The 15,256-nt window shown below is 42.5% G+C and overlaps 1 protein-coding gene across 2 annotated transcripts in view; it reads left to right on the plus strand.

Moving 5' to 3' along the window:
- The first annotated feature begins 4,241 nt into the window (after positions 1 to 4,241).
- Positions 4,242 to 15,256, plus strand: part of SDCBP (syndecan binding protein) — a 34,029-nt gene continuing 23,014 nt past the window's right edge. For both annotated transcript variants that reach the window (XM_050938933.1, XM_050938934.1), the window contains exons 1-2: positions 4,242 to 4,293; positions 13,236 to 13,302. In XM_050938933.1, coding sequence (XP_050794890.1) covers positions 13,252 to 13,302 — 51 coding nt within the window. In that variant the 5' untranslated portion in view covers positions 4,242 to 4,293; positions 13,236 to 13,251. The remainder of the gene's footprint in view (positions 4,294 to 13,235; positions 13,303 to 15,256) is intronic.

Consider the following 15,256-nt stretch of genomic DNA (forward strand, 5'->3'; position numbering starts at 1 on the left):
AACCTGGATGAACAACAACCTAGAGAGCCAGACAGCTTTCAGAGGAATTATAGCACGATAGACCACCTCTTCACTCTAAACCCACTACTAGAGCATTCAAGGAATATAAATTCCCTTTGTGCATTGCCTTCTTAGATTATGAGAAGGTGTTCAACAGCACAGAGACTAATGCCATTCTTGATGCTCTTTTAGAACAGGGCATCAGCATGAAATATATCACATTACTAAAGGAAGTGAACTCTGGCTGCAGCACGGACATATCGCTGTTAGATACTCTCCTCCAAATCCCCATTGAGAAAGGTGTGAAACAAGGAGATACAGTTTCACCAAAATTATTCACAGCCTGTCTTGAATTGGTTTTTCGATGAGCAGACTTGAAAGGTGAGATTAATATCAATGGCAAGCAGTTAAACCATCTCAGGTTCGCAGATGATATAGTGCTGATAGCCGAAAATACAGTCCAGCTTGACAGAATGCTTAAAGAACTGAACACGAAAAGTAGTCAAGTCGGATTAAAAATAAATTGGTTGAAAACGAAATACATGAGATCAGATGTTCTCCCAAGAACCCAAATAACTCTTGGAGGAGAGCAGATCTAAGAGGCTGATAAATACGTTTATTGGATCACGAAATCAACATGCGCCACAATCAGAAATGTGAACTGTCGTGCACGAAAAAAGCTGGATGATGTAATTGAATGCGCATCAAGGACATCCTCCAAGGAAAGATCAGTAAAACAGCTCGTGCGAATCTTTTCAACTTGACCGTGCTTCCAGCAATGTTATATGGCAGCAAAACATGGTCACTGACAAAAGACTGAAGAACATCAACTGTTTGTCACACAGAGGGCGATGGAATGAACATTTTTGGGTATTTCGCTCCGCAATCACATCCCCAACGAAATAATTAGGCAGCAGTCTGGAGTGCGAGATGTTGTTGAAAGCAGGCTCAGCAAAATGCAGTGGGCTGGACATGTGGCCTGACTCAGTGACAAGAAATGGACCGCAGCTCTAGCCGAGTGGTATCTGCAAGAACAGAAATGGTCACATGGTCAGCCTCCAAAGAGGTGGGATGATTTCCTAACAAGCTGATATGGACAAGCATGGCGAAAGATGGCCAGAGCAAGAGAAGATTAGAAGACATGTGATCGGCTCAGTTTCAACTGATGAAGGTCTGACAGTCTATGTATCTATCCATACAGTATCCATTTCTAGCCCTGACAGATCATACCTCAAAATTACAACATCCTGGTTTATAGAAGAGAGAGATATTTTAGATTTTATAGGCATCGAACATGTATTCAGAAAACTCTGTTCATTAAAATAACCTGGATTTACAGGTATCACGTTATTAAACTGATCCATGTAACGTACAAGAAAATAGTTAAAGGTGACCTGTAAAGGATTATTTTTAAATTTGGGATTCTGTTCTCTTTATGATGTATAAATAAGGCCTGTTTCAAAAGGTTGTTTATTACTTTTTGAAGTAGTAGGGAATGACAAGTTCTGTCTTCCCTGACTTTTCTGGAGAATCTTCTGAATCTCTTGAGGCATGCTTATAAAATCTCACACCTTATTGAAAGGGCAGAGTGAGGGTTCATGAATCTTTAACAAAGACACATTTTATCTAAAGTATTAAGCAGACTACTTAATACTGATGTTAAATAGATGTAACAAAAGCAAAGAGTTTTGACCATTCTGACTAAAAATTCCTTCCTTTCAATTGCTCAGCTTTCACTTCCAGCTCTTGAAGCCTCATTTAACTATTCCTCCAGTCATCATAGTCTTCCAGGGCAAACACAACATGAATTTCTAATGTAAAATGTATGTATTGTACAATGGAGGAAAATCCAACAATTTTTTAAAAACATTTTTCAGGCACTTGTTTATACCATAAAGCAGCAAAAAAGGGCACAGGCTCATTTTTCACCTTGTGGATCCTCTCAGAAACACTAACAACATAAAACACATTTTACATAAACAAGATCTGTTTTTGCCTTGAGTAATCAAACGGTGTTATTGCAATTCACATCTTACCTCTCCTTGTCTCCCTCTTTCTTGTTTATTACCCTCTGTTGTTGTGTCATACTTGAATTAAGGCCTCAGTTCTGCCATTTAACTGGCAGAGATGGAGCCTTATGTTAATGTAGAGTCCTGCTGAAATGAGAGGGGTTGCAGAGAGACCCATCCCGTTCAGAGATGATTACAGGATTGGGGCCTTAAAACATAGGGGTTTTTTTTTCCCCCCAATGGCAGAAATTGTGGACCCAGTCTTGCTTCTGTGAAAGTAAGTGGCAAAACTCCCGTTCACTTTAATGGGACTAGGCTTAGAAATGTATCTTAACTGGTTTTGTGAAGCACATAACTGTATACTAAAAAATGATCAATAAATAATAATACAAATTTCAAACTACAATAATGCCTTTCATTTAAGTTTGTGGACAATACTAAAGCCCCAATCCTACAATGAACTTTGTATGGGCGGAAGGGTTCACCAGCACTGAGCTCATTATAAGTCCCAGGCCAATGGGGGCTGCGGGAAGTGGTGTGGGGCGAGGGATGTGCTGGCTGCCGCTTCCTGCTGCCCCCAGCGGCCTGGAGCCGCGATCAGCTGAACCTGTGGACACAGCACGTAAACAAACTGGCCTGGCCTACCAGCGTGCTTACCCTGGTGAGCTGTGTGCCAAAGGTTGCTGATTCCTGCTTTAATGTTTCTGGACCTTTAACTCCATGTCTTTAAAACAACTAATTGTGGTCACACACAAAGCTAGAAAGGTAGTAAAAGAGTCATTTTCTGTCTTATTATTTATTTGTATTACTGTCATGGACCAGGACCCCACTGTGTTAGACAGTGTACAAACACAAGAACAAAAAGATGGTCCCGCCCTTAAAGACCTCACAAGCTAAATTAGTCTTATAAGTGACAATATGAATGTTTCTGAGAACAATAAACAAATTAAATCCACAAATACTTACTTTCAATGATGAGGTGAAGGCCAGCACCATATCTAGCTACAAATGAAACCGTCTACAAGACAGCAACAAAAACAGTAACTGAAGTCCCTTTTATAAGGAAATGAAACATCAAACACAATCAAGAACAGTACGTAACAGACTACATAAAAAAAATGAAATGAAATGGAAACAGAAACACTGAATCATATGATGACAGAGGCACTGACTTGAGAAGATAAAAACATGAGTAAAGAAAGAAATATATGATGAAAGACTTTAAAACCCCCATCTAGAGAAATGAGTGAGCACACATACTGTAAATAAATATGGCTATCGCAGGTGCTATGAAGCTTTCATAGACTTTGGAAAAAGCTGCAGATTTCACTTGTGGCTCCTCAATTGAGATTATCCCAACCTCCAGCTATTAAAACAAAAACACCCTTCACATCATGCACAACTGTCACATGCTTTCTTGTCAGCCCCATCATACCTCGAGGCTATGAAAGTAGAAGGGCGTAATTCAGGGCTGTGACACTATAAAATCAGTTCTCCTATTCCCAGCACGACACAGAGGCCGTGATGAGAAGTTTCGTTTCTTTAATTAGGACTCTGCTGTATAAATGAACTCGAGTTAACTCCGTTATCAACTGAGTCACCTCCAGGGCATAGGTGCCGAAATTTTTTTTACAGCCGCAGGTGCTGAGAGCCAGTAAACAAAGCTGTAAACCCTGTAAATGATGGGAACCACTTCAGCCCCAGGGGTGCTGCCTGCTGCACCCCCAGCACGCTGGTTCTAGCACCTACGGGCCAGGGTCTCCGGGACCGCTGCTGGGGGCGGCCCCCTCCCCCCGGTGTGTGTGAAAAGAGGCACCGAGGTTAAACTGGAGCCCAGCGCGGTTTGTCACGCGCCGCGGTTAGCGAAGGAAGCGGGGAAGCATCACGCTGCTGAGCCAACAGCTCCGGTCACGGGTTGGGGCGCGGGGGGATGGGGATGGGCTGCGTGTGTAACACCGCGCTAAGCGGGCACAGCCCCGGACCGGACCGCACACGATGGGCTCGGGCAGTCCCCGCCCCGCAGGTTGCCGCCCAGGCCCTCTGCAGACGCGTAAGCAGGGCGGGGAGGACAGAACGTTCCCCCAGCCGGCAACACACTCCCCACCCCCTCGTTCCCCAGTGTCACGGGGCCCCGAGGGCGGCGCATGCGCACAGCAGCGCATTAAGCCGTTGTTCCGCAGGCTCCGCTGCCGCTCCCTTAGCAGAGTCGTGTCGCCAGGAGCCGGAGCCGGAGCCGGAGCCGATAGTGGCCTGGGAACAACAGCTACCGTCGCCACCTCGGTCGGTGAGTGTCGGGATGGGCGGCCTGGCTCGTCCCCCCGGTCCTCCGCTCCGGGCGGTGTCACCCCCCCCATTCCCCCTGCTCGCCCGCCGCTGCCGCCCCACCCTGAGAGCCGCAGTGGCTCGGGGGCGGGTACGGAGCGCGCCCGGCCCGGCCCGGCCCGGCCGTTACCTTCGGTGCTGGGCCCTGCGCTCCCCACCTCTCGTGGGCGGGGCGGGGAGTAGAGCCCCGAGGGTCCCTCCGCATGCACACACCGGGGGCGGGGGCTGGAGGGGGTAGCGGGGGCGGCCCGTGAGGAGCCGGGCGTGTAATTTCCTCGATCTCCTGCCCCTTGAAGGAGGCAAACACCAGCCCTGGGCACCGTGGAGACGCCGCAGTGGGAAATCCCGCAAGTCTCCTACAGCCTCCGCCGAAATAAGGCAGCCCTGGCTTCGGGGTTGGGGGCTCTGGGCTGAGCTGAGCCCCTGCTCCCGTGGGTTCTCTGGTGATTACCCAGCGAGAGTAATTAGTGCTGAGTCTGCTCGGCTCGGTTACGGGAAAAGGTGGCTTTTTTCTTCGTTTGTGTCTTTGGCAATCTTTTACTTCCCTTTGAAAGGGTCAGTGGGATAGATCCGGTGTGCTCACAGGACAGGGAGGGCCGCAGCTAGCACCGTAGCGCTTCACAAACCATCCAGTGGCTAATTCAGGCTTCTGTGCCATAACTTGATTAATGTTTTAGTTTTTACGAACGAAATCGCTTTGACTTCTCCCTTTAGTAACAGATATTATTGCTACGATGTCAACAGTTTAGACAAGAGTTCTTAACTATCCCCTTGAAAACATGGCTAAGATTGAGATACTACTGTATCTGCTTCTTTCTTTAGCAGTGGTCTGGTAAAACTGTTTGGGATTAGAGTTTTAATTTATGGATACTTTGAACACTATAGAAGATGGTGAATAAATACCTGTCTGTCTGTAAGTAAGGCTGAAGTAACTTCCTTGCAACAGTGGTCAGTTAGGATTCCCTATATAAACTGGCTTTTCATTTGTGTACTGGCTGACTGATTTACTTTTCATTTTCTATTGAGACCACAAGTTTCTTTTAACCAGGATCTATAGTGTATATTTATCTATGCCTATATTCTTAGAAGCAGAGATCTTTAGTCTGTGGTTATTTATCAGCCCTGTTTCTCTCCCCCGCCCCCACCCTTTTGTGCATGTCACTACAGAATCTAATGCTTCTCAGGTAACCTGCCTGGAGCTTTGTGATGAGGATTGCATGACTAGGTTTGTTAATCTTCTTGTGCCTTGATAGAGGAGTATAGTCTTGGGCTATATAGATGGTTGGAAGGTTTATTTGTTTTCTTGAAGATCCTGAAATAATTCTGAAGATGGTACTATTCTGGATTAGACTGTTTTCATCTGAAAACTCTTTAACTCCTCTTCTGAGAATGACTTCACTCTGATTCTCACTTTGTCTTGGATTTGTAAACTAAATTGTTTGAGAGGAGGACTGCCTACTTAGTGGGTTGTGGATGAAGATGATTGCTGATATAACTGCGTCCTGACTCATGAATGTTCATAATGATAACTAAGGCCTTGCAGTGTCACTGGAGAATTGGGTTGCTGCATTCTGCACAAGCTGAAACTTCAGCTTGAAATGGAGATGCTACTAGTTGTAGCAATCCAGAGTGGAGCTGATGAATGCGTGGTGCACTTTTGCAAGATATCTTCCTTGCCTGAGAGAGGAATCATTTAGCAGTAAATTGAAGGTATAAGAAGACTTTTTCCATCACTGTTGCTGCCTTGGACTCCAGACTAAGTGGCAATTAAGATGAGACCATGAGGCTTCAAATCTTTTTAGAGACTAGGTTACAGATGTCCTTGATGGAATATGAGAACAGCTGCTTGGCTGGTTCTTGGAAGTGTTTCTCTCTTCTAGCTAGTTTAACTTTGGTCTTGCTGGGTTGAATTTGAACCAGTGGCTGATCTCTAGGAAAAGAGATGATATTGGTGGAGTCTGTGAACTAGGGGATGTACGGCTGGTTGTCCTCAGTTTGTTGCTGGTAGTGGCATCTGTAGGACAGATATTAGAGAAGCAACAAGACACATCCTGATAGTACTCTACAGGCCAGTATTTTGGGAAAAGGAGAGCAATCTGGTTTAATGAAAAGCTTTTTGAAGTCTGCTAGTTCAGTTAACATTCTCCCCCGCGTTCCTGTCTTTGAGTTACTTTTCTAATCCTCCCCCCGCCCCTTTGTTGGGTTTTGCAGCCCATACCAGCATGTAAGATTTTATAAACAAAACTGGACTGAGTCATCTCTGTACAAAAATCAAGTTAAGTGATCGTGTGGGGAGACAGAATCCTTTTCCTGCTCAGTGTTTCTCATAACTTTAAATAGCTCTAATAATAGGGTAGTGATTTCTGTCCATACTTTTGTCGTAATATGTTAACTGTAGCTACTAAGTCTGTGATGGAAGTTGTCTGCTGTTACACAGTGTATTGCAATAGCTAATTACAGTGGGGAGTTCTTTCAAGATTTTTTGTCTTGGTGGCTTTTAATATTTGTATAAATCTGACCATTTAATAAATTTCAGCTGAATACATGACTTTTTTCTTTAAATAATTGGAATTTTTAGTCCATTAGAATACCCAATATTACTAAAGATGCCATCTCTTAGTAGAATTTTCTTTAGAAGTTTGGACCAAGACATTCAGTGATTATTGATATCTGATGATATGGTTGCAGTTAAGGTTTTTATGTTTTGACTCATCATTGGAAATTTACATTTATAAATAAGAAATTCTCAAACTCTTCCATCGTGCGAATCTCATGCTGCTCAGGCCATTTTCCCATCTCTTTGTGATTGCAGGGACCACCTCCCCCTCCTGTTTGTGATCAGGTAACATTGCTAAGAAAAATAAGCTAGCTGAGATTCTTTCTCTCTTTATTGGCTTACTTGGTGTAAGCAGAAGTCTGAAGGACTGCTTGCATGAGTAACGATTTTGCAGGATTTTGTTTGAGCTCATCCACTCTGGCTGTGAGGAGAAAAGAAGACTTAACTGGTTCAGGTTAACTCTGGTTTTAAAGAGTTCTGAACTGGTTAAGTGTACACTGGCTCAGTGAATTTAAGGCCTTAATGCTGAAGTTGTATCCTCTTCAATTGGAACAACTAGAGCACTGGACCTCAAACTTTTCAGTGTTGTGCTCTCCCCGACTATGGCTGGGACAGGGGATGTGGCTCGGGGGGGATGGGATGCGATGTCAAAGTGGATAGGGCAGGGTAAAGGAGCCAAGGCTGGGATGGAATGTGGCCTATTGAGGAGCCATGGCCAGAAACTGGGGGCGGGGCTGAGTACATCTGGGCCATGCTTGGTGGCCAAGGCTAAGGCAGGGCTGGAGCATGGCTGCTTGGTGGTCCCTCCCCATCCCCCTGGGGACTGGTCTGGGCCCCTCTATGGGGGCTTGCCCCACGGTTTGGGGTCCTCTGAGCTAGAGATTTGGGAAATAGGCTCAATCCCAATTCCTTGTTGGTTTAATTTAAACCATAAACAGACACAGATGTAGCATTTAGCTACACTGTTGATACCCTTGAAATAGTTAGATATTACTGTACATATGGTGCTGTGTAGTGCACAGGGATATTGAATTTTGAGTGTTTTTTCCTAAAGCTTGATTATAGTGCAAATTGACATTGTAGGAGCTGTCTGTCAGGTAGCTAACTGAATCAGAAAAATCTGTTAATGATTGGAATGACACTGGCACAGGCATATCTATTGTAGTGCTTCAAAATTAGGCTATGTACTTGGGATAGTGTTAAGAAGATGTACATAAGTAATGTGTTTAAAAGCAGACAAGGAAGTTAACTTCTGTAAACAGTAAATCAACAGGTTATGGACTAATGCCCTGACAGGATTTAATTCCTATCTTTTAAGTTTGTAACTGGCACTTGATACTTGCATAAATGAGAAGAGAAAGTTTTGAACCATGCATGCCAGACTACATGACAAAACCCTCTTTTTCTTGACAGTCCATATACTTCTTATTAAGAAAGGAAAGCACAAATAAAAACTTTAGGGTCCAGTGTTTCCAAACTTTATATGGAGTTTCTTTTCACTTCAGTGGGAGTTCATGTGCAGAAAATATGCAATAATTGTGGCTCTCTGATCCTCAGCCACCTAGTCCTGGCAGAAGTTAGAGCAGCAGCGGGTCCTACTCTAATTTCCATAAGATCCATTGGAAGATCCTATGTGGTGAAATGAGGCTCTGGAAAGTCAATGACGTGTCCCCTTCCTATCCTTAGCCTGTGGGCAAAGGGAGTGTTGTGCAAGAGGAGTGGTTCCTCAACCAGGGGTCCAGGCTCCTCTGGGGGGTCATGAGCAGGTTTCAAGGGGTCTGTCAAACAGGGCAAGCATCAGACTCACTGAGGCCCAGGGCAGAAAGCTGAAGACCCACTGCATGGGGCTGAAGCCTGAGGCCCTGATACTCCCCACCTGGGGCTGAAGCTGAAGCCTGGGCAGCTTAGCTTCATAGAGCTCCCTGTGGCATGGGCCCTCAACCGGTTGCCCTATTTGGTACCCTCTAATGCTGACCCTGGCTTTTATATGCAGAAAATCAGTTGTGACATAGGAGGGTCGTGAAGGTTTTATAGCATGCTGGAGGTGGGGGCTCAGAAAGAAAAAGGTTGAGAACCCCTGGTCTAGCCACGTTTGCCAGCTTTCCACTTGTGGCGAAGTTCACTCACATAAGGGGAATTCTCTACTGACTAACTCTGGTGGTTTTAAGGTCATTCACTATTACTGATGTGGCACAAAGTGGCTTTAATGGACAGTAGAATCCAGTTGTTTGTTCAGTGAGTTGGCCTTACAAACATCATAGGAATCAGAAGGTATGCAAACATGTAAATAGGGCACTATGAAATCCATTTTATTATTGTGGGTTTTTTGGTTTTATTATTTTCTGATTTTGTGTTTTCCATTTAAAAGAATTTTGATTTTTAATCGAAATGGTTTGCATTGACAACAGTTAAGTGGATCTACTAGAAATACATTCTAATGTTCAGAATTAGATTGCAATGAGAAAAAACAATTTTAGGAAGAAATCGTACAATTTAAACCCTGCAGATATGCAGTATATTGTAAAAATAACACATTTTAAATCACTTTTTAAAGTAGCACTTGGTAATATGACCAAACTGACATTGGTGAACAGTAACACAAGAAGTCCACAGAAGAAGAGCCTTGTACACTTTCAATTTAACTGAATTAATATTTGAATAATTAAAAAATTTAAAAAGCACTAAATATAAAGTAATCCATCCTTGCAGCATTCATTTGTTGCCATTTTAAATTAAACTCAGTACTTTTAAGCTTCCTTCCTTCCTGCTCAAATTAATTTCAAATTTGATTAAATAATTTCAAACTATCAAATCAACAGTTTATTGCTGAGTAGCATTACAAATTCATAAACTTTAATGTTGCTGTTTTTGCCATCTCTGGTGGACATTTCCATTGTGATACATTATGGTTAGCCTTTTAGTGTTTTTCCTCAGACAGTGATTCTCTCTTGTCTATAAGTAGATTTTTATATTTACTAAAGCTTCTCTCTGCATCTACAGAGCTGACAGGGAAGATGTAAGGTAGGGCAAGCTCTGCTACATTAGGCACTCGTCCCTTCATAACCTTCCAGTAAGCGCAAAGATCCCATGGATCTGAGGTAGGCTCATTCTGAGTGGTATTCAGAAACACCAACCAATGTTCTCCACCCCTCACTAGAACTGTGTGAGGAGTTGGTAGTTTGTAGTGATCAATGTTTTGTTACATGGCTGGAGTCTGCCTTTCAGTTGCAGCTACTGACATGAAACTGACACAGAAAAGAACTGAGTTCTCAGAAGCTGCCCTTAAATCCCAGATGCTGGCACTTCTCCCCTAGCCCCTACACTCCTCCACCCCATGCCCACTGCTCTGTTACCTCCAGTGGCTGCACATAGTTCAGCTGTGCACCTGCCTGCCTGTGCTGTGGTCCTAGTGCCAGGGAGAGCCTGGATTCGGTGGTGGCTTGATTCAGCATTTCTGTCTGTGTTCTCGTTAACACAGATTTCATAGGGCTGCACTTAAGGTGGCACTTCTGGAATTTCATGTTTACACTTTTCTTCAACTTCATGAGAAGGACATAACTTCTGATTCAGCATTCTTCAAGTAAGTAACAAGATTAGCTAACACACGCGAGCTTCGATTGATGGGGGATTTTAACTTCCCTGGTAGCTGTTGGCAGACTAATACAGCAAAATATAATATGTCCTGCAAACTCTTACCATATGTAGGGAACAACTTTGATTCAAAAAGTTGACTAAACAATGAGGGGTCATCCATTTTGGATCTGGTTTTGACCAACAGGGATAAACTAGTTTTGAATGCAGAGGGGGTTAGGAAACTGGGAAGACGTGATAATGCTCTGATAGAATTCAAGGTCCTAAAGAAACAAGGACATGAGAACAGCAAAACAAGGACACTGGACTTCAGAAAGGCAGACTTCAACTCAGCGAAATAGCAGGCAAGGTTCTGGGGAGAGACCAATCAAGAAGAAGTGGTGTCGAAGGGGGTCAGCCGTTCCTAAAAGATGTAATACTAGAGGCTCAACATCAAGCTATTGCAATGCAGAGGAAAGATAAGAGCCACAGGACACCAGTGTGACAGCACAAGATAACTAAAAACCAAAAGAGATACATACAAGAAATGGAAAGAGGGGCATGTAACTATGGAAATATACAGGCGAATAGCATGAGTGTGTAGGGCTAAAATCAGGAAAGCCAAGACTAAGAAGGGTTTTGACAAATATGTCAGGCAAAAAAAAAGATCAGGGATGGTGTGGGTTTACTACTCAGTGGAGAAGGTGAGCTCACTATGGAAGATAAGAAGGTAGAGCTGCTGAATACCTACTTTGCTTCAGTCTTCACATAAAAATTAACGTGACAGGATTACTGACAAAGTTATCATAGACAATAAAAGGGAAGGAATGCAGATCAGGATAAGTGAAGAACACGTCAGATCTTCTGACTAATTTGAATGAATTCAATTCACCTCAGGGTGCTGAAGGAATTAGCTGAAGAACTCTTGGAGCCCCTGCAAACTCATGGATGACAGGAGAGAACCCTTCTTCAGGCCTCCAGGACAATGTAGTATCCATCTTTAAAAAGGGGGAGAAGAAGGAGCTGTGAATCTATAGACCAGTTAGCCTGACTTTGATACCTGTGAAGCTATGCAGGAGTATAAAACATTAAATTTGCAAATACTTGGAGGGTGAAGGGGTGATCATTAGCAGCCAGCATGGATTTACTAAAAGGAAGTCATGCCAAACCAGCTTGATTTCCTTCTTTGACAAAGTAATTGGTTTGGTAGATAGAGGGAATGCAGTGGACATAAAACACCTAGACTCTTGACACAGTCCCATGTGACATTCCCATAAGTAAGCTGGAGAAAATGGTAGTTCTACTGAGCCCACCTAAATGAATACATAATTGGTTAAACAACTACAAAAAAAGTGACTATTAATAGAAAGTCAGATTGGAAAGAGGTCTCAAGTGGAGTTCACAGGGATCTGTTCTCAATCCGGTGTTATTTAACTTCTCTATTCCTATATCCAGGTCATTAATAAAGATTATTTTTTAAATTGATTAAATTTGCAGATAATACAGAGCTGGGAGGAGGAGGTGGTTGCAAACGCTTTGGAGGGTAGAAATAAAATTCAAGGGGATCTTAAATTGGACAACTGAACTATAGACAACAAAATGAAATTAAATAAAGACAAATTTAAGGTGCTACACTTAAGAGAAGAAAAACCAAATGCACAAATAGAGAATGAGGAATAACTGACTTGTTGGCAGCAGAGCTGCTGAGAATGATCTGGGAGTTGTGGTGGACCACAACCTCAGCATGAGTAAGCAATGTGGTGCTGTTGCAAATAAAAGCAAGTGCAATTTTTGGTTGCATTACCAGAGGCATAGCACGCAAGTCAAGGGAGGTGATAGTATTGCTTTACTTGGTGCTGGTTAGGCCTCAGCTGGACTACTGTGTCCAATTTTGGTCATGATATAGAGAAACTGGAAAGATTCCAGAGATGAGCAACAAAGATGATCAAAGGGATGGCATGCAAATCATATGAGCAAAGGCTGAAGGAACTGGGTACGTTTAGTTTGGAAAAGAGGAGATTAAGGAGGGACATGATAGTAGTTTTCAAATACTGAAAAGGGTGCCATAAAAAAGATGGAGAATCATTGTGCTCTCTTGCAACAGAGGGCAGGACAAGAGGCAATGGGTTCAAACTACAGCATATCAGATTTAGATTAAGTCTCGGGAAAAACTGCGTAACTGCAAGAACAGTAGCACTATGGAACAAACTGCCTAGGGAAGTTGTCGAATCTCCTTTGCCGGAGGTTTTTAGAAAGAGGCTGGATTAGCTGTCTCTTTGATTTTTGACACACACAAATCTTGCATTTTAGCAGGGGATTAGACTAGATGACCCTTCTGGCCTCCTCTAAACCTGTGGTTCTATGAATCTTGCCTTCCTAGAAATCCATCTTTAGAGAATAAAATATTTCTTTTGGAACACAGTTATCTCCGTTAGAAGTTCTGTTTATATTCCAGATCTATCTTTCAGTAAAATTGAACATTTGGAGGTTCTTTGGTTGGTTGGTAGAATAGAAGTCTGATGATGGTGTTAGATTGATGCACAGGAGCATTATTATCCTGAAGTTTTTTGTTCAACATTAAGCAAGACTTTAGACTACAGATCAACTGAGGATTTCATCTTTCTTCTATAACATGATTTACTCTTGTTTGATGCAACAGAAATTCACTTTTCTGGACAGTAGCTTTTAACATAGCCAACTTCCAAGCTTTACTTGGCATTTTATACTGTTTGGGAATAAAATAACTTGATTATTAAAATAATCTTATTTTTCTTTAGTGGGAATTGCACAGAAATGTCTCTCTATCCTTCTCTGGAAGATCTGAAAGTGGACAAGGTAATTCAGGTATGGTGAATACATAGACTTCCTTCTGAGATGAGTTCTAGTTAAAAATGAACAGTTCAATTAATAATTTTCATTTCTAAAACAAGTTTCTCGTGTTAAATGTGTGGGTACAACATTTAATACTTGACTAAATTACTATAAAGTCTTTTTTTTTTTTTTTGGTACTTTGCCACCTATTTTGGATGGATTGGATATTAATACTTTCTTAAATTAGGATAACTTGCTCTTACAAATATTTCAGTGTAAATCTTATGTGATCATATGGAACACTTATCCTTTTTTAACCAAATAGTTGTTTGTTTGCTGATACCTAGAAGTTGATAGCAACTTCTCTACTTATATCAAAATGACAAGTTAAAGATAATAGACACACATTTTTATTTTAAGGATAAAGGCTGCAGCAAATAAAAGTTAGATCATAAAGTAACCATTGAGTAACAAAATGCTGATTAAAAACTGCCTCTCTTCCTAGAACAAACTAAAACTTTTTAATTCAGCTCTGCTAGATTGGTCAGTAGACACACTTTTCATGTCTCTCTTACAGTGTGTGTAATAAAAAGAAAATAACTTGACAGTACTTATAGTCAAAGGGTTATTTCCACCCCCACTTGAAATTTTGATCTCAAAGCACAGTCTGCATCCTGGAATACTGTGTTGAACATATTTGTGGTTTCTTTTTGGGACAGTTAATTGATCTTAATGTTCTAGGTTTGTACCACTCCAGTTTCACTTCTGCTTTCAGTGATAAACAAAACTTTACGTCAGACCACATGCTAGAGCACCAAATAGTTTAAAGTTTAATTAATCCTGCTAACCAGCCTTTATAAAGGCCTGTCCATGCTAGAAGTTGAGCTATGCAGTAGCCTGGTTGTCTTTTACACTTAGAGGCATCTGTGTTCAAACATGTTTTTTCTTTTATATTACCAGTGATGGTTCTTTTACTTGGTTGTAACACCGGTCACTCAAGTGTGGATACATATTGAAGCTTTTTTGTAGTAGTTGAGATTTGAGAACTTCCCTCCCCTTCAATAACTTCATTTGAAGAAAAAAGCACAAATTCTGTAGTCTCAGCCAGTGAGTATAGATTAAATGGACAAATTTGAACAACAGGAATAGTTAAACTGGAAACTAACCCCCAAATGGCTTGTCATCAGTGGCGGCTCTAGGCATTTTGCACCCCCGCCCCCCCCACCCCAAGCACAGCAGGCAGGCTGCCTTCAGTGGCTTGCCTGCGGGAGGTCCGTCGAAGCCGCGGGATCAGCGGACCCTCCGCAGGCAAGCCGCCGAAGGCAGCCTGCCTGCCGCCCTTGCGGCGCCAGCAGAGCGCCCCCCGCGGCTTGCCTAGCACGTGCTTGGCATGCTGGGACCTGGAGCCGCCCCTACTTGACAATAAGTCTGAACAATAAATGAAAAACAATTGTAATAGTTTAATATGACAAGTGCAACCTGTTTGACTTCTAATCCACAGCTTTCTAGAGAAGGCTTTATTAGTGATGTTTTTTTAATGTTTTCTTAAATTGTTGGTTAATTTGACCAATCTGTTGAATTAGGTGGTTAAATCATAATGCATAACAGTGTATTTGATGCTTGTGTTTTTTTAACTCTATTGTAAAATGCCAGATAACCATGAACTGTGGCAACTAGTTTGATTAAAGGTAATTTTTAAATAGTCAGTAGTATCTGGCTTGCATTCAGAGGCATAGAAAACAGATATCTAGGTTCTCTAAGGCCACGTCCAGACTAGGGGAGGAAAATCGATCTTAGATACGCAACTTCAGCTACGTGAATAACGTAGCTGAAGTCGAATTTCTAAGATCGAGTTACTCACCCATCCAGACGGCGCAGGATCGATATCCGCGGCTCTCCGTGTCGATTCCGGAACTCCGTTCGGGTTGATGGAGTTCCGGAATCGATGTAAGCGCGCTCGGGGATCGATACATCGCGTCCAGACTAG

This window comes from Gopherus flavomarginatus, chromosome 2 (genome assembly GCF_025201925.1).
Source record: "Gopherus flavomarginatus isolate rGopFla2 chromosome 2, rGopFla2.mat.asm, whole genome shotgun sequence".
Classification (NCBI taxonomy): domain Eukaryota; kingdom Metazoa; phylum Chordata; order Testudines; family Testudinidae; genus Gopherus; species Gopherus flavomarginatus.